The sequence below is a fragment of the Grammomys surdaster genome, unplaced genomic scaffold (assembly GCF_004785775.1).
Source record: "Grammomys surdaster isolate TR1022 unplaced genomic scaffold, NIH_TR_1.0 208, whole genome shotgun sequence".
NCBI lineage: Eukaryota > Metazoa > Chordata > Mammalia > Rodentia > Muridae > Grammomys > Grammomys surdaster.
Window position 1 is genome coordinate 7,298,549 of NW_021604653.1, and position 27,189 is coordinate 7,325,737.

The following is a 27,189-nucleotide window of genomic DNA, read 5'->3' on the forward strand; positions in this document are numbered from 1 at the left end:
GTGTGTGTGTGTGTGTGTGTGTGTGTGTGTGTGTGTGTGTGTGTGGTGTGTGCATATGAAAGCCATTTTATATGCATTGTCCATTTTGAAACAGAGTCTCTTTCTGGCATGGACTTGACCAGATGGCTACTGTGGGGTGTCCATCCTGTTTCCGTTTCCCCACAATGACAATGCGCAGAATTTGTGTTTGAAACTCCATGTCCTATAGAAGATGTGTACACGTTACACAGTCTATCAGGAACATGCCTCAGTGTCTCAGGCTTCACTGAGGCCCCTAAATGATGCTTTGGGTTCCAGTTCTCAATCTGCAGGCACAGTTCCAGATCCTAGAGATGTGCTGTGGCAATGGAACACTAGCTGCTGAGGACAGGCCACGATTCTTGCTGCAGTGGGCAAGTCCCAAAACACACCTGGTACCAGGAGCACAAGGGCTGCAAGCCTTGCAGGCCCAGCTTAGCTGGGTCCACACCAGCCAAGAGCAACTACGTCAGCAGGTCAACAACCTCACTCAAAATCCAGGTACCACCACACTCAGTTTCTGTGGTGCTGAGGATGAAGCCCAGGGTTTTCATGCATGCTGGATGAGCACCCTACCAACTGAGCTACAGGTCCAGCCTGCAAAATAGCCATTTTGACCAACACAGATGGGTTTAGGGCAAAGCTGGTGTAGGGCAGCTATCTGAGTATTTTGGTACTTCCTCAACTTCCAGGGGATCAGGTTCCTGGTCTCTCTAAGCTTACTTTTCTGAACAAATTCAGGTGTTATTGTGCAAATAACAATAACAAGGCCTAGAAGACCCATGGGGATCCCAGTTTTCCAATGTATAGTCCGTGAGCTCTCTGTGGGACACAGGAGCAAACTCAAGCTTCACTCTACTCTCTGGCTCAGTCTGCAACCTTCTCTCCTTCCTTTACAGAGTTGTTCCAGATTAAAGGTGAACGAGGTTCCCCAGGTAGGTTCACTTCTGGTCTGACCCACTCTGCCCCTCCTTAGAACCTTTGCTGGAAGGCTCCTTAGCTGGGAGCCTTCTATGTATTTTCTAAATTCAGCTCACCTTCCAATGATCTAGTCAGTCGATTTGCTGCCTCCTTCACAGGACAAACCTCTCTACCCTTGTCAAAGTGAGGACACCCAGCTTGGGACCTCTGTCTTGCCCTGAGCCAAATGATTGCCTTCTCCCTCCAACTTACAAATGTTGCCATCTTCCTAGGATAGTATGTGGTCATAACCTATCTTCTATCTCTTCCTTCCATCTTGCCCAAGTGTCCCAGACTTCCAGAACATTCTTTGTCTCCCAGAAGCACTCCTATTAAGTGCTTTTGACTAGCTTGGTGTTGGTTCAGGCCTCACATCTCAGGTGTTAGGCTTGGCTCTCCCAGAAGGCTGTAATGACAACAGTGCTATGTGCTGTTGACATAACTCTCACCTCAAAGCGATAAAGAGATTATTTGTTCTGAAACTAAATATAAATGGCTATAGCCCAGGTAAATGGATGGACTCAGGTTACCTTACAAACCCTGTTTTGGTTTGATAGGTTTCCTGGAATTTTGATAGTAACAGAACAAAAGAAAATTATAAATCAAGGTACTTTTAAAAATACAGTGCTGGGAATATCAAGCAGGTAGGTTAAGACAAAACAGAAAAATACCACATTAGGCCTCAGATGCTATCTGATGACATTCTTAGTCTTCGGGTTGACAGATGCTCAGGGGTCTATTAATCCATTCCAGATGGATTTTACCTAATAGTCATGAGGATGTTAAACAAAACACAGAGATGATTAACAAATGGCTATTAAGAGGCTAAAGATAATCTACAATAATTTAGCTCTGGACTTGCAGCATTCCAACTCTCCATAATCATGCACATTTTAATTGCTCATCAGACTTGTAAAATCTTACCATAGTGTGGCTCATTTCTGGGAACTGCGGCTCCCGTTTACAAGACCTAAGCAGTGCTGCTGGGAGCCAGCACTGAGAAGCCCAGACTTCCACCTCCTACTCTACCATCTTGCTCCCGTACTTCATGGTTTGCCCAGCTTGGTCAAGGCCCACAAAGTCTCATCTGATGGCTACTCGGGACAGGGGAAAAGCACAGAGTTCAAAAGTCCTTGCTCTGCCTCAGGTATAGGCAGCTGTTACAAGCAGTAAGTATGTCTGCCCAGAGACATAGGCTTCCTGACACGGAGAGGTGACACAGCATTTCAGCCAACCTTGAACTGGTACTTGAAGCCACATCTTTGTGGCTGAGCCCCCTGAGACACCATCTATACAATTCTTTTTCATTTCTTCGGTGTCTTCCAGACCATATGCTTCTTGGTATCACCCTAGATCTTTTGTTTCCTTCATAGGCTCACCTGCCCTTGAAGGCTCATGGGCTAGCCTGCCTTTAGAGACTGAGTGAATGCATTATCATCCACTATTGCTCTGCCGGCTGTTGCCTCTGCTCTTCTTTATCTTCCAGGTCCAAAAGGGGACCCAGGTGCCCCTGGAAGCCCTGGCCTGCCTGGGCCACCTTCTGAGAAGGGAGAAAAGGGGTCTGCGGGTCGTGATGGAACCCCAGGTACGGTCTCTGCCTTCTGATCCTGTGTTTTTTTCCCTTTCTCCCCTAAGCTACACTCTGAATCTTTTCTTCCCTCTCTCATGATTGGGGAGATGTCTCCTAGATTCCCTCTGATCCCAGTCATGGCAGGAAGAAGAAATCACACTGGGAGACAGGCAGAGTGGAGGTGCCAAAGGTTATTTTTATCAAGCAAGAAAAGAGAGAGGGGCTCTGGAGAGAAGGCTCAGCAGTTAAGAGTGGTGGCTGCTCTTGCAGAGGACCCAGGGTTGGCTCACACCATCCATGTTGAGTGGCTCACAACTACCTGTAACCAGCTCCAGAAGACTCAGCAGCCCCCACATGTGACATATACACTCTCTCACACAAAAAAAAACCACATAGACAATATGTTTCAGGGGGAAAAATGAAGTACACCCCCAAGAGTAGAGTGCTATCCCAGCCATGGACATCAGCAGCCGGCCCTAGTAGAACATTGCTCAACTGTGGGCACCAGCAGCCAGCCCATGCCTACGTCTGGATTTATCTCCTGTCCATCATTTCTCCTTTTGTCTCCCCGGACGCTTCAGGGCATTCCTTTTCCTGAGCTAGGTAGAGGCTTACTTTAGAAAACAGTTTTTATTGGTCTCTTAAGTTCTGTTTTTCTGACGACACGTAAGAATGTCTGGGAAAGGATGTGAGGGCAGGGCTGAAGAAGCCAGATGAATTCATTGGAGTTGTGGTTACAGGCATTTGTGCCCAACACAGATGCTAGGAACTGAACTCAGGTCCTCTGCAAGAGCATCTTAACTGCTGAACCTTCTCCCAGCACTGAGGGTGGAGGTGTACCCACAATGCACTCTGTTGCAATTAGCTGTAGAAATGCATTTGAAGGTGTACTTACTTGGAGCGTTGAGAAGTTCATTAGGGGAAAGGGCAGTGGTGTCTTGTGTATGAACTTTAAGGAAAGATTTGGGGAAGGTGACCCAGGTCCTGCTGAGACCAGCTGAGTTGGCTCTGGTTTTCCCAGTCCTGACCTTCCTCTTAACTGCTCAACTTGTCTGCATCATCCAGCCAGCTGCAAGTTCTATTATCTTCCCATGGGTTCCTGACCTCACATTTTAACTCTAACATCTCCAGGTGTCCAAGGACCCCAGGGCCCACCAGGCAGCAAGGGAGAGGCAGGTGAGTAGGTGTCACAGGAACACACAGTGGGCTTTCTCAGGGACAAGGACCCACACCAGAGTCTAAACCCTGTGGGGTGAGCCTACACAAGGGGAGGTAGGTTGTATGATACCTGGGGTGGACTCAGAGGTGAGGGGGGAGTCCACAGATGGTAGTATTGCTCAATGGTGCCTCAGTCAGGCAGATGATAGGGTGTGGACATCACAGTTGAACCTTCTCTGCCGAGGACTGCAAACCTATGAGCCCTTAGGGAAAAGTGCAGCTCCATGGTCCAATGGGGGCTGAACCTGCCTTTGTGATCTTGCCGCCCTCACCTCTGTGTACCTCAGTTTTTTTATACATAAAACGAAGCTAAGACTTTTGTGTTCATGTTATACATTGTCCGTCTGTCTCTCTCTTTGTCTCTCTTTCTCTTTCTCTTCCTCTTCCTCTTCCTCTTCCTCTTTCTCTTTCTCTATCTCCCTCCCCCCCACCCCCGTCTGTCTGTCTCTCAGGAGACAAAAGCCTAGGCTCACCTCTGAGCTGTAGTATGGAGTTCCCCCAGTACCCCATGGTTCAGTCTGCTGCAGTAGAATGATGCAGAATCTAAGACCTTTTAACAGCCAGGAGCAGAGCCAGCTGGTCTAGATAAAAGGGGAAGTAAACAAGCCAGCAGGCTTGCCCCTCCAGAAAGCTCCAGCAGCCACAAAGCGGTCAGCTGAGCAGAGAAAGCTACTTCTAGGAACTGGCTCCATTAGGTAGGCAGTTAATAGGATCCCTGGGAACCCATTGTTCTATGTCAAGGCAGGGGTTCTTCCAAAAGGCTTTAAAATCAGAAAGGAAGATTACAGTGTGGCAAGGAGAAGCATGCATAGACACTCATACCCTCACCCACTGCATCACCATGTGCACACACACACACACACACACACATTCATTTACAAACACATGTCTACACACACCATTATGTCTTCACACTCATATGACACACACACACAAACACACACACAGAGCCCGACATTCACTCATGCACACATATGAACACTGGCGCCTGCACATGCATGCATCCTTACACTCACTCCACACACAGGGCCACACATTTGTGCACAGGTATAGACACATGTGTATGCTCACACAAATACTCACACTATACATTCATGCACTCATGTGCATGTATGAACACACATTCTGGCACACACACATTCTCACAATGCACAGTCTTGGAAATACACACTCACACACTCATGCACACGCATGAGCACACATTTATGCACACATGCAGCCTCGCTCTCAGGTGCTCACACACATGCACACACGTAAGGCTTCTGCACAGACTCCAGTGCTCACACTTTCACACAGCATCCTCACACTAACGCTTGTGTACCTGCAGATACTCACACGGCCTATGCACAAATGGCCTCACACTCACACAGCAGGCGGGCCACTTAGAGGGGATCTAGTCTGCCCTCTTGCAACTCAGAAAGTGAGAGTCTTGAAGTAGGTTCCCCAGATTCCAGAGATGGCAGCCAACTAGGCCACCTAGAAGGACAGGCTCAACCCATTCGTAGAAGCACAGTCTGAGGTCTTACTCTTCTTGTGGCTCCAACAGGCACCCGCAGAGAGCAGGAGAAAGCTGGGCAATCTTACTAACCCCCCAACACTCCCCCCATGCTTCTGGAACCCATAAACCTAATGGGAGGGTGAAGTGTCTTTGATGGAGAGCATAGCCCAGAACAGCTCAGGCATCCTAGCAGGCCTTTCTTCACAGCTTGCCTGGCAGCCTCTCTTCCCCTTCCTTTCTCATCCACCTTCTGGGATCTCTCCATTTCTCCTCATGCTCTAGTGAGGCACCTGCAGAAGGGTCTAGCCATCACCAGCCCCATTTTACAGATGAGCATATTGTGGCAAGCAACACTGAGGTGTCTTTTCCAAGATCATCTACCATGCTTGGAGAGGCAGCCATAATTACCACCCGATTGCCTGTTCTAGAGCTTTCTTCCACAGCTATGCACTAGCCCAAGCCTTTGGAAAAAGTCACTTCCATGTGGGCCTGCCTGGGACTCTGCTGCATATGTTTGCTTGTGCATTTGTGTATAGAGTAGAGGGATCTTATGATTGGGTACCTTGGGGCCCCCAGAATGTCAGCTAACTAAAGAAACCAACCACAGTGACTGAGTCCTTCCTCTCATTTCACAGGCCTCCAGGGACTCACGGGTGCACCAGGGAAGCAAGGAGCAGCCGGTAACTTAGGCTTCCTCTTCTGGGATAACCAATGCATTGTCAATCCCCATGGGGCAACTGTCCCCATAAGCTCTCTCTACAGCCCTGCCCTGGCTCTGAGGGTGAATGGCTTCCTATTCTCCTTTTCCCCACAAGTCTTCAAAGAGCTCACCAAGACCACCAAAGAGATGAGCAAATGAATGGGTACCCTAGATCTTCCCTGGAGATCCCTTCCCTCTCACTCTGCTTCTATCCCCAGGAGCCTGTCCTCAGTTGGACAATGGCACTCACCTCCGTTCTTATCACAGGTGCTCCAGGACCTCAAGGAGAGAAGGGCAGCAAAGGTGACAAAGGTCTCACTGGCCCCAAGGGGGAATATGGCACCAAGGGAGACAAAGGGGACCTAGGTCTTCCAGGTAAGGGTTGTGTTGGGGTGTTAGCATTCACAGTGAAGCCTGAGGAAGCAGAAAGTCTTTTTGTTCTGGCTGAAAACAGGGCTTGGCTCAAAAACTACATGTCAAGCTGTTTAAGAGAAGGCTCAACTGTACTCCAATTCTTTTGAAAATGACTTAATTTCAATTGATACATAATCATTCATGTTTGTGAGTTATAGTGTGGTTATGAATATTATACAAAGATTTTTTTTTAAAGTGCAAGGTATTTGGCTTCTCTGTCTCCCATACATTTTTATTTCTGTGTGACGAGAACCTTCTAGACGGGTTTCATGAACTGTTTGAACTCATGAATGAGGACACCATAGTGGTGTCCTCCAGAATGGAACTCCGTTCTCTATTAGCATTTGGTGTCCTGTCAGGAAATTGCCACCCTTTTTAATTGTATGTGTGGTATATGGTGTGTATGCATGTACACACGATTGCACATGCATTGCTGCTGGTTTATTTTTATTTAAAATAGTTTTTTATACAATATATTCTCATTATGGGTTGTTTCTTGAGGTAGGTCTCTCAATGAACCTGGAGCTCACTTACTGGCTGAGCAGTGAGCCCTGGGGATCCCTTGCTGTGTCCTTTTGTGCTCTAGAATTATAAGCATGTGTAATTCTATACCATGCCTGGCTTTTTGTATGCATGCTAGGATTCAAACTCAGTACCTCAGGCTTATTCAGCAGGCACTTTACCCATGGAGCCACCTTCCTGGTTCCAGGAAGCATCCATTCTTTATATCTTGAATGGAGTAGCCTCCCTCCAAGTATTGAACTAGCCTAACTCACTTGGACCCAGAGAGGCTGGTTCTTGCTCTTGCTGTCCTCTTCAGGGTCACTCACTAATTAATCATGTCTCCATTCTGAATTCACTGGACGAAATCTGGCACGGTCCCTAAGTCCTCTCCCAAGCCCTTGTCAAAAATAACAGAACAGAAGGCTGGAGACATGACTCATTTGGTAACTTACTTGAGTATGTCACAAGTTTGATCCCAGAACCTGTGTAGAAAGGCTTGGAGTGGTCACACTGGCTTGTAATCCCAGTGCCAGGGAGGCAGAGACAGGCAGATACCTGAGACTGACTGGACAGCCTGCCTGTTGAGTTCCAAAGCAAGTTTCCCACCTCAAAACCAAGACCAAGTACATAGCGACTGAGGAACAACACCTGAGGTCCTCTGACTTCAAACTCATGTCCATGAATGCCCATACATAAATGTTCACCCACACACTTGACCATAAATAGGTATACACATAAAAAAAAAAAACAGCACACTTCAATATTAGAGAGTAGAGCCATACGTTCCTTTTAGTAAAATTTCTGCCAGCTTTCTAGTAGAAAGCAGAAAAGGTTGCTTTGGGGTGACAATCCTCTTTAAGACCTTCATCCCATGTTGGTCCCACTGGGAACAGAGCTGAGTGTCCACACCCAGTCGACAGTGTGACCTTAGTGTCACTCGGAGTAGCTAATACCAAGCAAGCCCACTGTGCAGCCACTCCCCAGCTGGCCTGCCCTTCAGGAAGGAGGCTGCCCTCAATTGATATGCACCAGGTACTAAGGGAAGGGAGGAGGAAGAGACAGAGGACTCAGAAGAGGACTGGCTGGATGAGTCTGGAATGCTGATGACAAGTGGAAATTTTGAAATCTTGGGTGCCAGGGAAGCCCGTGTCTGCACCGCCGGCGGGCACAGAAATTACTGCATTGTTTTTCTCTCTCCTGATGACCTTTGCTATTCTCAGAATCCGGGAGATGCTTTCTAGAATATTCAGATTTCTGACAGAGAGGCTAGGAAAGATAATCCCCATAATGTAGACAGTAAAATGAGCCCCCAAAGTACTGGATGACCCCAGGCTATGATTCTTCTCCTCTTGGTAAGAGTTCTGACTGGGGTCCTGGGAACTCAACAGTTTCTGGTGTTTGGTTATCTGACTAATCTGTCATAAGTCTGTATCCTGTCTCTGGGGAAGGAGCTCCTTCCTGGAGGGCTATGACTAGATCTTCCCCAGTGGGCACAGGGCATTCTATTTTGGAATTTGGGTGAGATAGGAAATGCCTAGGTAGGGCTATTTTACCCTCCTCCTATGTCCAACCTTGATTTCTCTTTTGTTTGTTACAGGAAGCAAAGGGGACATGGGCATGAAGGGTGACATGGGGGTCATGGGATCCCCTGGAGCCCAGGGACCTAAAGGCGATGCTGGAAAACCAGGCCTACCAGGTGAGAGTTTGCACTGTTGGGACACAGACCTGAAGGCACTGCTGTTCTCTCTGGTAGCTGAGCCAGTAAGAGTTGATAACATTTTTTTTTTTTTTTGATTTTCTTTTCCAATGCGTCTCCTGTTCTGCTTTAATGAATATTTTGTCATTTTTATTACAACAAATGACATATGATTTGCTTATTTAATCATTTACCATTGTGTATTTTATTGATTTCCTTTCAAATATTTAGGCAGATTAGTATACAAGAAATAAATTCTATTTTGTTTTAATATATAGTTTTTCTATATGTTGGATTAAATTTGTTAATGCATAGTTAAGAATTTCTGTGTCTGCTTTTTTTTCTTTTTTTTTTAAATAATTTATTTTTTTTCAAATCCTAATTCATTCACACAGGGGTTATAAACACAGAAAGGCAGGATGTGGGGAAGGGAATGACAATGGAGTGTGGGTGTTCAGGGGGAATACAGATATCTTTCAGAACCGGGTATCGGCTGGGTGAAGGTTCAGGGGACAAGTCACTATGACTCTGCCTGTGACTTGCTTGTCCTTATCTAAGTTGGTATTGTCTGCCAAGGCTACCTATTTACAAGGTCTATGACTACTCAGGCTGGTAAATTTCCACAAAAGCTGCCTGTTTACATTAGCTTATAGCCATCTCTTTCAACATTTTTCCACTGATATCCAAGACTTGGTGTTAGTATACATGTATGACAGGCCTATTGCTGATTTTAGGCCTATGGCTGATTTTAGGCCTTCAGTGTGTAAGCAGGGCTGCCCCTGACATCTCCTCCCTTCTCTAAGTATAGAAGGGTTGTGGCAATTCTAATCTTGCAAAGGCAGGGATAGAGGCCTGACCTCCAGTACTTGAAGGGGACCTTGTAATGGCTCCAGTCCCCCTGTCGTTGTCTAGTGAGGCATGAGGGCCATACCCGTCCCAATGTCTTTTTCCTGGAGAGGGGTTACTTTTGACATCAACCCCTATGCAGTCAGGCTAGTGACAACATTCTTAAGAGTCACATCCATTGCAGGTTTGCCTGGATCTCCTGGAGCCAAAGGTGATCAAGGTAGGAGCTGTGGGCGTCTGGGCAGATTGGTTGTAGTCTCCAGGAAGAATCAAGTGGGGAAAGTTGCCAATTATCTTTCTTCCTTCCTTCTTCCTCTCTTCCTCCTTCCCTCTCTCCGTCCCTCCCTCCCTCCCTTTCTTTTTCCTTCCTCTTTTCCTTTCTTCCATTTCTTCTTCTTCTTTTTCTTTTCTTCTTTTGTTCTGACAGGGTCTCATGTATCCCAGGCTAGCCTAAACCTCATATTTATCTAAAGATGATTTTAAACATCTTATTCTCCTGCCTCCAGCCCCCAAATGCTGGGGTCTCAGTACAGTACCACTATGCCAGGTTTCATCTCATCATAGTGCTAACCCAAAGCACTCCAGAGGTTTAGGAACCTGACTGTTCCTTTAAACAAATGGTCAATTGGTAGAAGAGGGCAGACTTTAATGAAAACCGTCTTTATATGTCTACCTCCTGGGATGCTGAGGTGCAGAGCTGGATAGTCCCACTCGAAGTTCTCAATCTGTCCACCATCTTAAATTCCATGGCTGTGATGGAGGAGATGGAGCTTAAGGCATTGTTTCTCTTCCATCCATACAGCAGTAGATGAATCCTAATGATGACGGATGACTGGTGTTAGGAAGTGTATGTCATGGAGGATGGGGAGCCTGCCCTTGTACCACTGACCCTCTAACTCTGCCATCACCACTAACCTTTCAGGAAAACCTGGAATGCCCGGTGTTCCAGGCCCTCTGGGTGCACCAGGACCTTCAGGTGCCAAGGGTGAGCCAGGACACACTGGCCCTCCTGGGCCAACAGGTGAGGCCCTTGATCCCTACACTGGGAATGATATCCCAGCATATGCCCATTCCAATCCTTATGCTCATGTGGTGTCTGTCTTCTAGGACCCCCAGGGGTTGCTGGGAATCCAGGAGTTGCAGGTGTAAAAGGAAGCAAGGGGGACACAGGTAAGTGAGTGTGCGGTGGGGTGGGAGGCGGGGTTGCTGGGTTCTGTGGGAAGACAGGAAGGAGGATTGCTTCCCAGCATCCCACAAGAGGCAGAAATTCTCCTGTCTTCTGTCCTCAGAGGCTCCTGATAAAGGAAAATAGTTTCTTCTATTATAACCCCTTGAGCACAAGTTCCCTGGGTTGTTCTTTTCTGTCCACGGTTCCTAGAGGGCCTTGAGTGCCATGACCAAATCTGGAGCAACACAAAGGGAAGCTGAAACCTTGTCCCAGCTGGGCTCACCTGTGGTGACCTCAGCACCTAGGATTAGGACAGAGGGTAAAAACTCTTCCTTTGCATTCTCTTATGAAATGCTGGTCCTACATAGGGAGCTCATGGAAGCTAGTTTACAAGGCGTTGTACAGCCTAGCAGAAGCTCTCCATACACAGTGGATCTGGGAGTTTGTTTGAAAGTCGGATCACAAAGATGATCTTTTCTAGATTCTGTCGTATGGACTAACATAGATCATTTTATTCTGCCCTACAGACTGACAGAGTCATACTATTCCATTGTAGAGACTAACAGAGTTACTCTATTCTGTTGTTTAGACTGAGAGAGTTCCTCTATCCTGTCCTATAGATTAACAGAGTCTTTCTACTCTGTCCTATAGACTAACACAGAGTCACTCTATTCTGTGGTCTGGGTTATAAACAACTTGCCAGATTTGTGTGTGTCACATGGCCTCTTGTCAGTGTGGGTCACTTGATAAGACCCTGAGCTAATCTGTCTTATATCTAAATCCAAGCTTCTACATTGTGCTCACCTGGTCTAGAAAGTTCAGGCCACTGCACTGGGTACTGTGGTGATGGGCAGACTGCCATAAGTTCATGGGCAAATGCCACAGACAGACTGCAGGCATGTTCCAAGTGTGGACTCTCTAAATGCCATTTGGAGAGCCCCATGCAGATGGGAGTACCAGTGGAGAGTGCTGTAAGGATGAAGAGCAGAGCCATAAGGTTAGGCTCCTGTCTTCAAGAATGTCAAAGGACCCTCTGCCCAGACCCCTCCCTCTACCAGAGTATAAGGTTGAGCAAGGTCAAACAACCTGGGTGCCCTATGAACACACAAAAAGGCTGGTCCATCCCTGTTTCAACTTTTCAAGAGGTTGGCTGACTCACTCACTCACTCACTCACTCACTCACTCACTCATGCATTAGTACCTCCTAGCAGGCCTTGAACTCTTGAGTATATGATCTTTGTTTCTTTCCTGAAGGCAATTAGGAGCTGTGGTTAAGGGATAAGCTACATTTTCTCCATTCTTTGATTCCCTCAAGGCTCACGCTCCCTCACCAGGGTTAGAGAGATAGCTCATTGCATTAAATTGCCTAGCAAGCTTGAGGACCTAAAATCAACCCCCCAGAACTCATGTCAAAATAAACCAGAAGACTTGCTTTTAATCCCAGTTTGATGGAGGTGGAGAGGAGTGGATCCCTGGGGCAGACAGCCTAGCCTACTCAGAAAGTTTTAGAAGAGTGAGAGATGCTATAACAGAACATAAGGTGGGAAGCATCTGAGGAGCAACAGTTGAGGTTGTCCTCTAGCCACCATGTACATGTGCATATGTATACATGTACACACACACATGACCCCACACCAACTCATACACAAGAACCCACATACATACATGCACCTGCACACACAGAATCACACACACACAAGACCCCATGCCAATTTTATTACAGACATCTTAATCTGTGGCTCATTGATCTTCATATAGCTGGTGAGCATCTTTATGTGGTGTCTGTGTGTGTACACCCCATTAATCCTCCAGATGGTGAATACCATCAGTGCAGTCCTATAGGTCATCCATTAAGTATAGCTCCCTATGTAAACTCAGTGGATTATATATTCAACTTATGATGTATGATAATCACCACTTAAGTTGGTGGCTCACCCAAGGCCAAAGCTTGCCTTGGTACAACATCTGTTGGCTTATGTGAACTTCTCATGGAAGGGACTTCCCAGAATTCTGTGGGCTAATGAGTGGCCACACAGATTAGATTTGGTGGTTATCAGGATGAATATCCAGAGGGGTTGGTGGCAGATGGGATCTGAATGTCATCCTCATGTTTGAAGACTGCATCCCTTTGTATCCTCACTGTCAGGAGGCTGGTAATCCCCAAGCCAGTGCTTCTGTGGCAATTATCCAGTTTTGATAAAGCAATCCAGGTTTTCAAACCCATGGGTTTCCCATTTTGTAAATAAAATCATGAATCTCTCAATAAAACAACTAGTTGATTCAGATGAAGACAAAGGAATGACATTACACTGGCTTGGCCTGGGTTTCATTATTATGGGTTATTATAAGCAAGGAGAGGTCTGTTTGCTGTTAAATATGCCTCTGGGCTATGCCTTATGCTCTGAACTTTATCATCATACTCTTCATCTATCAACCCCCACTTGAGTTTTATCTTCCATGCCTAACAATCAGGAAGCAGAGATGGAGCTGGGAAATGTCTTTGTCTGTAAAGTGTATGTTACACAGCATGAGGACCTGAGTTCAAATCCCCATAATCCATGTAAAAGTCAGACTGACATAGAAGCCTCCTACAGTTCCAGCCCTCAGGAGACAGAGAAAGGGGATGACCAAGGCATGCTGGCTAGCTACACTAGCCTGAACTGGTGAGCTCTGGGTTCAGTCAGAGACTCTCTCTGCCTTGATAAAGAGGATGTCATTAAGGAAAACATTTGACATCAACTTCGGGCTTCATGTGGGCACTCACACATACATACGTACCCATGTGTACATGCACATTGCAAAGGCTCAGACAGGCTAGATTCTTTGCCACTGGCTGCTAATGCACAGTGAGTCTGAGAGTTCTTCCACTGTCTGAGCCCAAAGATATGCTTTTCCTGATCTGCTATCTGGAGTAACATGGGCTGTAATCTAGGAGAAATCAAAGCCACCATTGCTTAGGGCTGCCTCAGTGGAGCCTGGACCAGTAAATTAGAAACCTGTGTTCCTGAGTCCCCACTCCAGTCCCACTTAATCTCTGAGTGAACCTGGTAAGATGTTTCTGTGTACACACTTGTGTGTGTGTGTGTGTGTGTGCGCACGTGTGTAGAAGCCACCAGAGGAGCTTGTCAGATAATTCCGCCTATCAATTCCTGCTTTATTTTTTGAGACAGAGTCAGTCATTGAGCAAGAAGTTTGCTGCCTATCTTCATCCTCCAGCACAGGGTTACAGCCATACACAGCCAAGCACAGCCATGCACAACCATGTCTGCCTGTTACATGGGTGTTGTAGATTTATACTCATGTCCTGATGCTTGCACAGGAATTGTTCTTATCCAGTGAACCACCTCCTAGCCCCACACAAACCACAGGCAGTAGATTCTGAGACACATTGAAGTTAGACAGTGGTGTCATGCAGGGGAGGGAGCCTGAAGAGCCCCTGAGAGGTTGTTCAGACCAAGCTAAGGGAGACTTCAGGAAGAAGCAAGCTGGGCACACCAATGGGACAAAGACAGCTTAGGGGAACGAAGCTGAAGTCTGGAGAACAGCCAGGATGTACTGTTCACTCCTTTAGGATCACGGATAGATCCACTCATGTCTCTGAGTGTCATCAGTACACTTCCTCTCTGAAGCAGAAAACCAGCAGGAATCCTCAGGGGAGTGGATGAGGCTGGGCTACACAAATAACTCGGTTGGTAAAGTGCTTGAGGGTCTGAGTTCAATCCTCAGAACTCATGTGAAAGCAAGCTGAGCTTGTTTTTTGTAATCTCAACACTGGAAAGTTGGAGACTGAGGATCCCTGGGGCTCAGTGGCCAGCCTGAGTTAGAGCAAAGCTGAATCCCTGTGTTCTGGCCAGTCAGGGATTGGAGCAGACCCATAATTTTCTCATTCCTTACCCCAAGAATGGTCATCAAGAGGTCACCCAGGATCCTCTGATCCCCTTGCTGGCACTATGTGGGGTCTGGGAACTCTGAGAATAGAGTGGTGGGAAGGTCAGGAAGGAACTCTCCTCAGGCCATGGCAAGGAGGTGATGGGCCTACATAGTTTCTGATGATCTCATAGGGTGTGGTAAGACTGACCCATGTCACCAACGTGAAGCCTGTCAGGCACAGATGGCTATGAACAGCTGTTTTATCATCTACTCTTTCTCAGTGGCCCATAATAAGCTTGCACTCCCTCAGGTTTGCAGAACTGTCTAAGGGATTCCTACTGATCTGAAAGAAATCAGTATGAACCCTTAAAGTGCTAAGGAACAGATCATGACCTACCATGGGGACGCCTGAAGGGTGCTGGAGACAGTGGGTCTTCTATGAAAAGTTTGTATTCATAAAGGAATGAATGAAAGAAAAGGAGAAGAGTGAAGCAAGGATAGAGGGGCCAGTGAGATGGTTCATGGGTATCTTAGTTTGAGGCCAAGCCAGACATCCTAAGTTTTATATTCAGGCTCCACAAGATGGAAAGAGAGTTCTCTCTCTCTCTCTCTCTCTCTCTCTCTCTCTCTCTCTCTCTCTCTCTCTCTCTCCTTCCCCCCACCCCGAGACAGAGGAGCAGGAGAAAGTACCTCTCATATTAACCTCAAATGGAATAACCACAAATAATTGCTTTCTTATTTTTCCATTTCTGAACATAAGACTGCTTTGCCATGTGGATCTTTATATATCCTGGAGAGACAGCAAATAATTCAACAAATAGCTAGTTAATAGGTGCTGGCCTTGTCATGAGGGCCTAAGTTTGATCCTCAGGAATACGAACTAAAACCTTAGCCAGGCATGGTGTTGTACTCCTGTAATCCTAGAGCTGGAGAGGTAGAAACAGAGGATCCCTGGGGGTTCATTGTCCAGCCAGCCTAAGCTTCTTTGAGAGTTCTAGGCTCCAGTGGGAGACACTGTCTCAAAGGACAAGATAGACAGAGCCTGTAGAAGGACAGTGAAGGTTGTCACCTGTCCTCTACACTCTCGAATACAAACACAAATTATTATTGGCCCATCTACTACAGGTGATAACCTCCAAAGATCTGGGTGGCCACTGCACAACCCTTGGAACCAAAATGTTCCTTTACAAAATATTTCTGATCTCTCTTCTGAAAATCTCATGAAACAATAAGGACACGGGTTGGATTCAAGGTCAAATCAGGTCACTGGTGCCCAGACAGGGAAGGCTGGCCAGGGCATCAGGAATCTACGTACCTCAGACCTTCACCCAGCACGTCATCACCATTTCACAGAAACACGCCCATATCTTCATCTGTCTGCAGCCTGTCTCCCCTTCCACACCATCATGAGGCTTGAAGCAATCACAGAGAACCGGTGTACCCTTCCATCTGCATTAATCAGACAAAGGTAGAGGCTGTCTAAGATTAAAAGTGTCTAATATCTAAGTTTTATTATCCTCTCCCCCTTTCCTGTTTCCATTTTAGGAATTCAAGGACAGAAAGGCACAAAAGGAGAATCAGGAGTCCCAGGTAAAGGGCTGGCTTCATTTTAATTTCTCAGGATGATGACTGGGAGGCCTGTGTGCGTGGAACTAAGCCTCATTGGCTTTGAACACTGTGACCTTACCCTCAGAATTTAGACAGAGACTGAGGTTTGTCACACAAGCCTCTATTCCTTCCCTAGAAGATCTGGGTTAAATGGCAGGGCTTCAGTATCCCAAAATGGAGAGAAAGTGGGTCAAAACCCAAGGAGGGTGGGCAGCACATGCAGTGGTGTCAGGCCATGCTACCACCAAAGGAACTGGGTGGACCCCGTGTCCCCTTAGGGCTTAAGGCTTCCCTATCTCTGCCTTGCTTTGTCTTATCCTTCCTGGCTTCCCAAGTCTCTCCACTCCCCTGCTGCTATTTCTCATTAGGGTTCCTCCTCCTCTTTCTCTTCCTCCTTCTCCTCCTCTTCCTCTTCTTCCTCCTCCTCCTCCTCCTCCTCCTCCTCCTCCTCTTCTTCTTCTTCTTCTTCTTCCTAGTCTTTCTTCTCCTCTTCCTTCTTCTTCTTTCTTCTTCCTCTTCTCCTCCTCCTCCTCCTTCATGATCACTATCCTCATCACATCCAAAGCAGTCTACTTTATAAAGAAATAAGGAAGTGCAATATCAAGGGCATGGTGCTGGTTTACTCAGCCTTGGGAAAAGCCCATGGCAGATGGTGTCATAATGGAGGCATAGCCCCACAAACTCCAATGAGCAAAGATAAGAACTGAATCTAGTCTTATTTGTTTGCTTTAGTTTGGTTTGGTAGGTTGGTTGTTTTTTGAGATCGTCTCACTGTGTAGCCCTGGCTAGACTAGAAACTTGCTATGTAGAGCAGGTTGACCTCAAACTCATAGAGATCTTCCTGCTTCTGCCCCCCACCCCAGTGCTATAACTGAATCTTTAAACAGACTGAAATTTACTCAGCCAGCCAGCAAGCTGAGAACATGGGAATCACCATCCTATCTTTCCATCCGAACCATCTTTCAGTGAGAGCTCAGAAGGACAGGAAGCCAGAGAAGCAGGATCCCAGGCTCTCTTCTGCAGATAGCACCCCCACATGGCCTGGAGGACTACCCACCATGACCATACCCTTTTAACACCCTTGCCTGAGGTTCCATCTCTCAACAGAAGAACATCAGTAGGGTGTGCTCAGACAATACCTACATCAAAGCAAGTGCGAAAACAGAATGCAGGCAGACTTCTGGAGTGTTCTCTCTCCCATGTGAGCTACACACATATTCTACTACTTATATCTTAATTTCCTAATCAGACATGGGAACCTAGAAACATTCTAAGAAATTATCACCAAAAGACTAAAACATAATTATCTCATCTTCTAAGGAATCTTCCAGCCATGTCTTCCTGTGCATTCTCAGTAGCATTAAGATGGGAGACCAGAAGATAACTAGAAGAGCCCCCAGCTGGTCCAAAGCCTTGGCCACATGCTCACATAGCTCATTACTGGGAGATCTGATAGTCCAGGATCACTCATCCACTAGTCAGAAAGGCCCTTGTGTCCTCCTAGGGAACAAAGTGTGGCGTCTATGTTGCTAACTATCTCCTCTTAGGCCTTGTAGGCAGAAAGGGAGACACTGGAAGCCGTGGGCTGCCAGGCCCCAAAGGAGAACCTGGACAAGCCGGTCTGAAGGGAGACCCTGGGATGAAAGGTAGGTGCTGCTTTTGACATGGACTTAAAGGTTATGGGTCTTGAGAACCCAGGATGCTGGAGGTGTCTTTATTGAGTCACCAAGTCACATGCTAGGAATTACATTGGAAAAGCATAATTAAGTTTCCCCAGGATGCACATAGCCTTCCCATCTCTGCTCCAACCACCTCAGGCAGCACCACAACCAAATGGGTCTTTCCATAAGCCTTGTTGCTTACCGAGTATCTCTCACTAGCCTAACTCCCATCCTTTCGATATATCTGAAGCCTGCTTCCTCTTACCCAACCGCTGGTGCACAGATAGCTATCTCCAGAGATCCCAGGTCACAGGCAGAGCTGGAGGAGAGAAACTGACCCCTTCTCCCTCTCTGTGTTCTGATGTGGGGAAAAAGGGGGTGAGGAAGATCTTGGATCAAAGTGCATGGGTTTTCTCTTCATGACAGGGTCTTCTGGCCAGCAAGGACAAAAGGGAGAAAAAGGTCAAAAAGGTAATTGATGCTTTTATTGTCTTTTATTTATCTTTTAGAGTCAATTCAGTGTTGCAAAAATAATGTGTTAGTGGATGGGGCTTATTTCCCAAGAACATTCTTTACATCCAGCCTGAACCAGTTTGTGGCCAGAGGTCCAGGCAGCACCCCTACTTGCCTTTCCACTTCATCTTTTCTGCCTCTCCTTGTTCATATCCCCTTCCTTCCTGCTCCCTCCTGCTCCCATCTCTCCCTCCTCCCCTTCCATCTCTTCTTCCTCCCTGTTCCATCTCTTCCTCCTCCCCATGTTTACCTCTACCATTCCTCATTCCCTCCTTTCATTCTTTTTCTTATCATTTCTCTTCCTCGTCTCTCCCTCTACTCCCTCCCTCCCTTCCTTTTTTTCCTTTCCACCACACATGGCAAGGCATCATTATACAGAGGCATCTGCCCCGTGCCTTGTTCACTCTAAGGCAGAATGCAGGAGAGCGGTACACAAGAAAGAGTTAGTGCTGAAGGGGGGGGGGGGTTTGAGAGCTCTGGTGACATGGTCCTGCTTGTCCTCCTAGCTGTAGAACTTCTAAGAGCAGCAGAAAAATGTACATCAATGCTGGCCAACACTTGCCTCACCTTACACACATATGTTCTTATCCAGGTGAATTCATCCAAGTCGTCCGGATCGTGGGTAGCACCAGCAGAGGCCGCGCTGAAGTTTACTATAACAATAACTGGGGGACAATTTGTGATGATGGTTGGGATAATAATGATGCCACTGTCTTCTGCCGCATGCTTGGTTACTCCAGTGGAAAAGGACTTAGCAGCTATGGAGGTGGTAAGTGACTCCACAGCCAGGGATTTTTTTTTTTCCTGCACATTTCAAAGTGGTACAGTGACAGCCTTTGGTGAAGTGGTGTATCACAGCTTTGGCTAAAGAAAACCATTGATTCAAGAAACTGGAACGTCCTGCAGCTTAGCAGTGGGTAGAGTACAGCTCCACGACTCTGGGCTTTGGACTAGTCTCTTTCTAGCTTAGCAACCTGTCAGAAGGACATAGTCACATTCTCAGGAATGACAGCAAAGGCTATAAAAGTCTCTGGGTCACTGCCATGGTTATTCACTGTCCTTCTGGTCTTAGAGTCAGGATGTCATGTGGTCAAGGTTATTTATGGAGTGGGAACAAGTGTGGCTGTTGAGAGCAGAGGGAAAAGATGGAGCTACAACAAAGGCAGATACTCCACATCTGGCAAACCACATCAGTAGCTGCCAGAGGTCTTTGCCATAAAGATACACCCTACCTCTGTGCATGTGTGTGCATGCATGTGTACATGTACATACCTGTCCATGCCTGTTCATGTGGGTTAGCATGCATGTATGTACACATGTTTATGGAGGACAGAAGACCACCTCAGATGTTTCTCAGTCCTTGTTTTCATGAGACAGGATCTCTCACTAGACTGGAACTACTAACTTGATTGTGCTGCCTGGCCAGGGAATACCAGGGAGCTGTCTGTCTCCACCCCCTAAGCACTGAGATTACAGGCACACACTGCCATATCCTGTTTTTGTTTTCTTACATGGATTCTGGAATCAGACTCAAGGCTTCCTGCTTGAGTGGGAAGCAATTTGTCCACTGAGCCATCTTCCCAGCCCCTGTGAAGATCTTTTAAGGAGTACATAGGGAGTTAGGCTTGGTGGCAGGCATCTGTTACTCCAGCTTTTGGGAGGCTAAAACACTATGATGGAGCATTGAGGCCATCCTGGGCTACATAGTTGAGCTCTGTCGCAAGAAAAACAAAAGCAAAGAATGAGAAGAAAGAAAAATAAAGGCAATATTTACTATATTCAATTTGGGGAAGTTGCCGTGGGACACTAGAAATCAGTTTATACACCCACTACTCCTGCCCTGGCAAAGACGCTGGCTGGACAACAGGGCACAAAGCCATCTCCCCTTGCTCCTTTCCTTGGGTGTCCTCTGCTTCACCCCACCCCAAAGCACCTACCTGCAGCTCTCACAGAGGCCACTCTCTGCCTATTCCCTTGAGACAAGTTCTCTCACTGAACCCAGAGCTAGGCTGGCAGCCCTTTTATGTGGGTACTGGAGATCCGAACTCAAGTTCTCATGATTTTACAATAAGCATTCTTACCCACTGAGCCATTTTCCTGGTTTTGTACTTGCCTCTCAATAGAACTTAGCTGGGCTGTAAAACTCTTTGAATAGTCAGTAACATTAGAGCACAGCCGAGTGTAATCCAGTGCTCTGTCTTTGATCCTATCAGAGGGAAGGGGGCTGGCAGAGGCTGTGTGAGGTCCTGCAGAAGTATAGATACAGCAGGAGGACGCTGAGCTAACGAGGAGCCAATGGAAGGCTGTGTGTGCACGCATACTGTGTGGATTAAGTAGTAAATATTTGCATGAGGCTTTCACTGTGTGGTTGAGGTCAGAGAGGAACCAGAGATATTTTACAAGCTATTGTAAGAGCTCTCTGAGCCTTTCATGCCAGCTGGGAGGTGGCCTGTCACCCACCCTGAACTTCTACCTTAACATCCCTCCCTTTGCTCTCCTGTTTCTCTGTCTCAGGCTCTGGGACTATCTGGCTGGATGATGTGAGTTGTCTGGGGACAGAGAGAAGTTTGTGGGACTGCAGGAAGAGCTCCTGGGGCTCTCACAATTGCAACCACAACGAAGACGCAGGCGTGGAATGCCGCTGACTTGGAAGCTGGAGAGGTCATCAGTGTGTCCCCAGGTGTCTTCCGGCTCCACTCACATGGAGATCTGTGGGCTCACTAACTCTATTGAGGGAAAATTAATAAAGCTCAACTTGGGATCTGTTGTGGCTGAATGTCCCTTAGCTAGCACCCCTGTGCTTTCTAGCCATGCCCAGTCAGCATGCACATGCTAGGCTCATAAATATGCCCTTGACCTCATAAGCTGGGGTAGGGGGAGATGAGTCCGAAGCGTGTCAGCATTACTATGGGCAGTCTAGATCATCCCTTCAGTCATTCATCACCTTTTAGGGTTCCATCATTCCCTCCCTCCATCACCAGTGCACAGCCCTATCTCTGGCTATCTGCTGCTTACAAATGGTGCCAGGTCACAGGAACTGTCCCTTTCTGTCTGAGGGTACTCTGAGTTCCATAACTGTGAGGAGCTTTGTCTATCCCCCACCCTACCAGACCCCACCTTGACCAATGTCAGAGCAGAAACTCAGAAAAAAACTTACTGAGGACAAAGAAGATGGGTCCGTGGAAAAAAGAAAGAAAGTCCTTACTGCACTAGTGTGAGGTCCTGAGTGTAAAACCTGGAGACATGGCTCAGTGATCAAGGCACTTACTGGACATACCGAAGACCTAGCTAGGTTCTGTGCCCAGCGCCATGTCAGGCAGCTCACAACAACCTGCAACACCAGTGCCAGAGTCTCGGATATCACTTCTGGCCTCCACAGACATCATCAGAAGTGGGAGAAGTGGCTCAGCAGTAAAGAGCATAGGCTGCTTTTGTGAAGGGACACACATTAGGCAGTTCACAACCATTCCTTACTCCAGTTCTAGGGGATCTGACACTCTCTTCTGACCTCTTCAGACACCTGTACTCAGTGCAAATGTGCACACACACACACACACACACACACACACACAAACTGTCATCTACTCAATAAGTCACTGGGTCCCAGTGTCCCAATTTGTAAAATGTTGCTAATGATTCCTCCCTTCTCGGGAGAATAACCTAAGATGGTAAATGAAAAGAAAATGCTATTTTAAATTATGTCTGTTCAGTTTGTAGAATGTCTGCCTAGTACACACAAACCTCTGGGTTTCATCCGAAGCACCACATAAACTCAGTGTGGTGGTACAAGGTCGGGAGTTCAAGCTCACCCTGCACTTCACAGTATAGCCTAGACTGGGTTACATCAGACTGTATCTCAACTTTTAGAAAATATTAAGACCCAATTGGAATTGTATCTCCTTTAGAAAATGATCAACAGGCCCTCACTCCAAGGAGTGACTTCCACTCTATAACTTTCCATAACCCACTTCCATGAAGGAGGAAAACCCAGTGCTGAGTCTGAGGCTCAGCGTGTGCCTATGAGGCTTGCCCAGGTTAGCTGTGCTGTGCTTGCACAGGACACAGAACAGCAGTAATGCTGTCCTCTTCCATGCCGCCAGCACCTCCATCTCACAGATGTGGCCCATACACCCATATCTCAGTCTCTGGACCCAGATCCCATGCTCAGAATTCTGAATGCCTTTTCATTTGTACAACATTAGACTCCAGAAGCATTCGGGAGATGTACATTGCTGCTAATGAGTGAAATAGTGCTCAGAGATCTTTGATAATATCATACACAAACAGAACTCACCTGATGAGGTTATGCTAGGTCCATGGCAGCAGGCAGGTGGAAATATGCATGGATTTGTTCAAACACTTTCCAGTCCCCCTTTGTAATGGGATAATCAGAGGGACAAGAGGACATGTCCCAAGAATACAAATCATCAATTCACACACTAAAAAGAGTCTGGAGGCTGGAGAGATACCTCAGTGGCTTTGAGAACTTATTGTTCTTCCTTTCCTATCTCCTAGTTCCTAGCAACTCCCAGTGGTGGCTCTTTAACTCCACTTCCAGGCCATCTAATGCCCTGTTCTAGACTCCATGTGTGCTGCATGCATGTGATACACAGACATATGCAGGCAAATATACATAGTGTGTATATTTGGGCATGCACGGTAACCCTGAGGATCAAACCTGGTGGCTATATCTAACAAGGGCAGAAGGGAATTCCTCAGGCTGAAAACCAAGTTCTAATTCAGGGAAAATGGCAATTTAAGTGTGAACAGATTAACAGGGGCCTGAAAACCACAGGCCATACACACAATATAAAGATGAGTAAATCTTTTTTCAAAGAGCCTTTAGGCTAGTAACTATATACACACACGTATGTATATGTGCTCATCTTTATTTGCTGTAAAAGAACTGCCAATAAGAATATGAATGTGTGTGTGTGTGTGTGTGTGTGGTGTGTGTGGTGTGTGTGTCAAACTGTCAAGAAAACATATGTTTGGTGCTTGGTTTAGAGGAGGGAGCAGGTATTACCTGTGGTCTAGAAATCTAGAGGTTGTGGCTCATTTGGTAGAATGCTTGGCTAGCATGCACAAGGTCCAGAGTTCAATTCCCAATACTGCATAAATTTATGGACAATACTACAAAAATACTGCACATAAATCCTGTACTTGGTGGGACTTGACTGTGAGCTCAGCACTCTGAAGGTGGAGACAGGAGGGCCCGACCTCCGAAGTCCTCCTTGGCTATATAGTAAGTTCAAAGCTAACCTATGATAAAGGAGGCCCTGTGTCTTGAAAACGAAGTCCCTTCAAAGACTATCAACTACCAGTACAAGAAAAACACAGTGTGGTTGTGTTTTATAGGTCCCTGTTGATCTTTCACATTTACGTTGCTACTTCTCCTGAGTTAGAGCTTACTTTACAGTCCAAAGAATTTCCTTCTGCCTTGTTGAGTGTAGCCACCAGGCCTGAACTTCGGGGCTCCCCTTTCCTCTAAACTTGAAATAAGTGGCTCCCTACAGCTGGACAACACTGTGATAAACTAGCCATTGCCTCAGTGCTCTGAGAGCAGAAACTGTAGCTTAATGCATCATCTTCTTAGTGCCCAGCATGATACACACTGTGTGTGCACATGCATCTGTCCACCCTTGTGTGTGTGTGTGTGTGTCTGTATGTGCATGCGTGCATGCATCTGTCCACCCCTTTGTGTGTGTTTGCATTTATATGTGCATGTGCACATTCACATGTCCACCTCTTTGTGTGTGTTTGTGTTTATTTGTGTGCATATGCACATGTATTTATCCATCCCTTTGTGTGTGTGTCTATATGTGTGCATGTACACATGCATCCTCTGTGTGTCTCTGTGCCTCTGTGTATGCATGTGCACATGTGTCTCTGTGTGTGTATACACAGGTATATGTGTGTTATGTGTGTATAGACACATATGGGTATGTGCAAGTGTGTGAATGAATGATTTACAATATCTACATGTATGGGGGAGATATATGTCAAAAAGAAAAGGTAAGTATGGCAGTGTGAACCTGCACCCCAGAGCTGGGGTCGGGGAGAGACTGAGTCAGGAGATCTCTGAGGTTCCAGAGTCAGCTGTCTAGCAGCCAGCAGCCTAGCTGGAACACTGAGCTTCTGGACCACTAACAGACTCTGTCTCAAAACAAATAAGAAAGAGACTGACTGAGGAATAGCATTCCTGTATCAACCTCTGACCTCCACACATACCACATATACCAGCAAAGGAAAGTGCCCCTGCACACAAATGCATGCATGTGCTTACAACACACACACACACACACACACACACACACACACATATTCAGGCATACATGTGTACACACATATACACGTGTCTTTAATATTAGGACTAGTATTGCTTTTCTCTATTAGTGAGTGTTTAATGTTTGGGGTTTGTTGTTGTTGTTGTTGTTGTTGTTGTTGTTGTTGTTTTAGACAAAGTACACAGCCCTTACTAGCCTGGAACTTGCTATGTAGACCAGGCTGGCTTTAAACTCACAAATATCTACTTGTCTCTGCCTCCTTAGTGCTGGGATTAAAGGTGTTACCACCAAGAGTCCTCTTCCATTTTACACTATTTTTTCATGGTTTTGTAGTTGGCTGCTCTGATGTTTATAAGCATAATATATATGTCTATAAATAGAAATATATGCATTTATATGTACAAAAAACAGATAGTTCAAGAAAACTCTTAATAGTATAGGATGAACCATCAGAGAGGCCAGAATCCTGCCCCTCCTAAGCAGATTCTCTCAGTCCTGGTTTCTCTGGGTCTCCTGTGTGTGGTTGGTGAGAGGCCCCTTGGAGGATGGGAAGAGCTCAGGACAAGGTCTTGAAAACCCTTGGATGAGGAGCAGAGAGGGACTGTAGATGGGGTGCAGGGAGGGCTTGGCGTTTCATAACAAGATACAGTGGGTGTTGCTTGTGTGTCGATGAGTAAGAGGGGGATCAATTATTACAGAGAAAGGACACCAGTTCTTAGAAGTAGAGTCCTTATGAGAAAGAGCTAAAAGCCAAAGGGTTCTTGGCAACTGGTAAGAGCAAAGGCAAAAATATGAATAAAGATGCAGTTTCTGGTAGGTCTGGTGCTGGGAGCAGGGAGTTCTCTGATTGTGGTGTGTGCTCTCAAAGGACAAGAGGCAAGGCAGCAGCCCTGCAGACTGGGGAGGGACAGGTGTTGATGAGAAGGAGCACTCTCTGCTGCCTTGATTGGAAGTGTCAGTAGTCAGACTCACACTGTCCCCTTCAGTGTGCCGAGTAACCTGTAAGGAAGATGCTGAGGGTGCCGTTGTACAGATGGGGAGTCATATCAAGCCCCACAGCTAGGGAGAGTAAGAGGAGAGCTAGGGAGAGTCTGAGCTCACATGGTTGCCATGGTGAAGTGCCCTGGAGAAGATTCCTGGCTGCACCTTCATGTCCTACCTGCTCTCTCTGCCTCTCTGGGCACCTAGTCAGGCCATTCACTGCTCAATCAAACCTCAGATCCTGAGCCCTGATACAGCAGTTTAGTTCTGTCCCAAGGACTCATCATTGAATTTAACCAGAATCTTATTTCTATTTTCTTTCCATCTCTTTAGTGGCTCCCTGACCTGGCTATTTGCATCTTGCATCTCCTGATGTGTTTACCTGTGCCGCCTACTCTCCAGCCTCTGTGTGTGTGTGTGTGTGTGTGTGTGTGTGTGTGTGTGTGTGTGTGTTCTCATGTAGGGTGAGAATGTAGTGATCTCAGACTGTTAACTGTGAAACAGTCCAGGAAAGTGTAGTTACAGGTTATGGCTTCTTCAAACATCACCCTGAGTCTGCTGTTCTCCCAGCAGCAGGGAGCGAGCAAAGGTCGCCTTCACTTTTTGAGCACGAGGGGGCACTGCAGGCCGCATTCAGTCTCCAGGCACTGGCCTGGGTCTCCCTGCAGCTCACCCTCAGGCATCCAACCTGAGAGGAGAGGCAAGACTCCCACAAAGGCTCTTCTGGAGGCACTATTGGGCTGTAGATCTCCCACTTAGGAAGAAAAACACACCTGCATCTGTATCCAAGACAGGTTTTCACAAACTCCCTCCTTAACTTTTCCTCCCTGGGTTCTATAGTTACCGGGACAGATGGCATAGAAAACGGCAGTGAGGGAAACAGCCATTTACTGATACTAAGCACCGTGAACAGGGCTTCTGTGCACATATGAATTCCTCAGAATCATCCTATGAGAGTCTCCAGTCCCAAGCACAAAACCTCAGAATGATGAGGTTATTGGTCCACAACCACACAGTGAGCTGCCAATCAGGCGGAAGCTGATCTGAAACCAAGGTTGACTCTGAATGTCAAGTTCAGCTCCCTCTTTAGTGTGTCCACTTCTCATGTCTCTGCTTCAGGTATGAACTTTGGGCAGGAAGATGTGACTTCTTCAGGTGGTTGAGGAGAGTCTGAATGATCTGTGTGGACAGCTCCAGCCAGTCAGGGCCAGACTCAAATCCCAACTGCTCCAACATTGGCTCCTGGTGATAGCAGGGCGTACTGGAGTGGGGGGAGGGTGAGGAGGTGGGGGACGTCCTTTCTCTTCCCAGCCAGTTTCCTCCTGCTAATGACAAATGGTTTAACTAGGTCCTTTCATTGGGTTAAAAACAAATCTTACAGTTAATGTGGAGAAGTCAGGGCTCTCAGGATCAGGAGGAGTGGATAAACAGGAGGAATTTCAGCTAGCTAGATAGGAGATAGCCAAGCTACCAGATAAAAGGGAGAACAGGGCCCTCAGCAAAACAGTAAAGCAAAGGCTCTGCTGGCTCCCATGAAGATCCCTTGAGAAACATATACAAGATACCATAGTCCTTTCCTCGTGTACACTTCTCAACTTTAAGGGCAAGTTATACCTTTACACATAGAAAAATCTATCTATCTATCTATCTATCTATCTATCTATCTATCTATCTATC

At 46.7% G+C, this 27,189-nt stretch overlaps 1 protein-coding gene across 1 annotated transcript in view; it reads left to right on the plus strand.

Moving 5' to 3' along the window:
* The window catches only part of Marco (macrophage receptor with collagenous structure), a 33,043-nt gene extending 12,036 nt beyond the window's left edge, over nt 1-21,007 (plus strand). Inside the window, exons 3-17 of the mRNA XM_028771527.1 lie at nt 298-519; nt 918-953; nt 2,465-2,563; nt 3,680-3,724; nt 5,900-5,944; nt 6,232-6,339; nt 8,480-8,578; nt 9,609-9,644; nt 10,347-10,445; nt 10,532-10,594; nt 16,008-16,052; nt 17,618-17,716; nt 18,158-18,202; nt 18,837-19,013; nt 20,759-21,007. Coding sequence (XP_028627360.1) covers nt 298-519; nt 918-953; nt 2,465-2,563; nt 3,680-3,724; nt 5,900-5,944; nt 6,232-6,339; nt 8,480-8,578; nt 9,609-9,644; nt 10,347-10,445; nt 10,532-10,594; nt 16,008-16,052; nt 17,618-17,716; nt 18,158-18,202; nt 18,837-19,013; nt 20,759-20,889 — 1,349 coding nt within the window. The 3' untranslated portion in view covers nt 20,890-21,007. The remainder of the gene's footprint in view (nt 1-297; nt 520-917; nt 954-2,464; nt 2,564-3,679; nt 3,725-5,899; nt 5,945-6,231; nt 6,340-8,479; nt 8,579-9,608; nt 9,645-10,346; nt 10,446-10,531; nt 10,595-16,007; nt 16,053-17,617; nt 17,717-18,157; nt 18,203-18,836; nt 19,014-20,758) is intronic.
* Nucleotides 21,008-27,189: the final 6,182 nt, after the last annotated feature.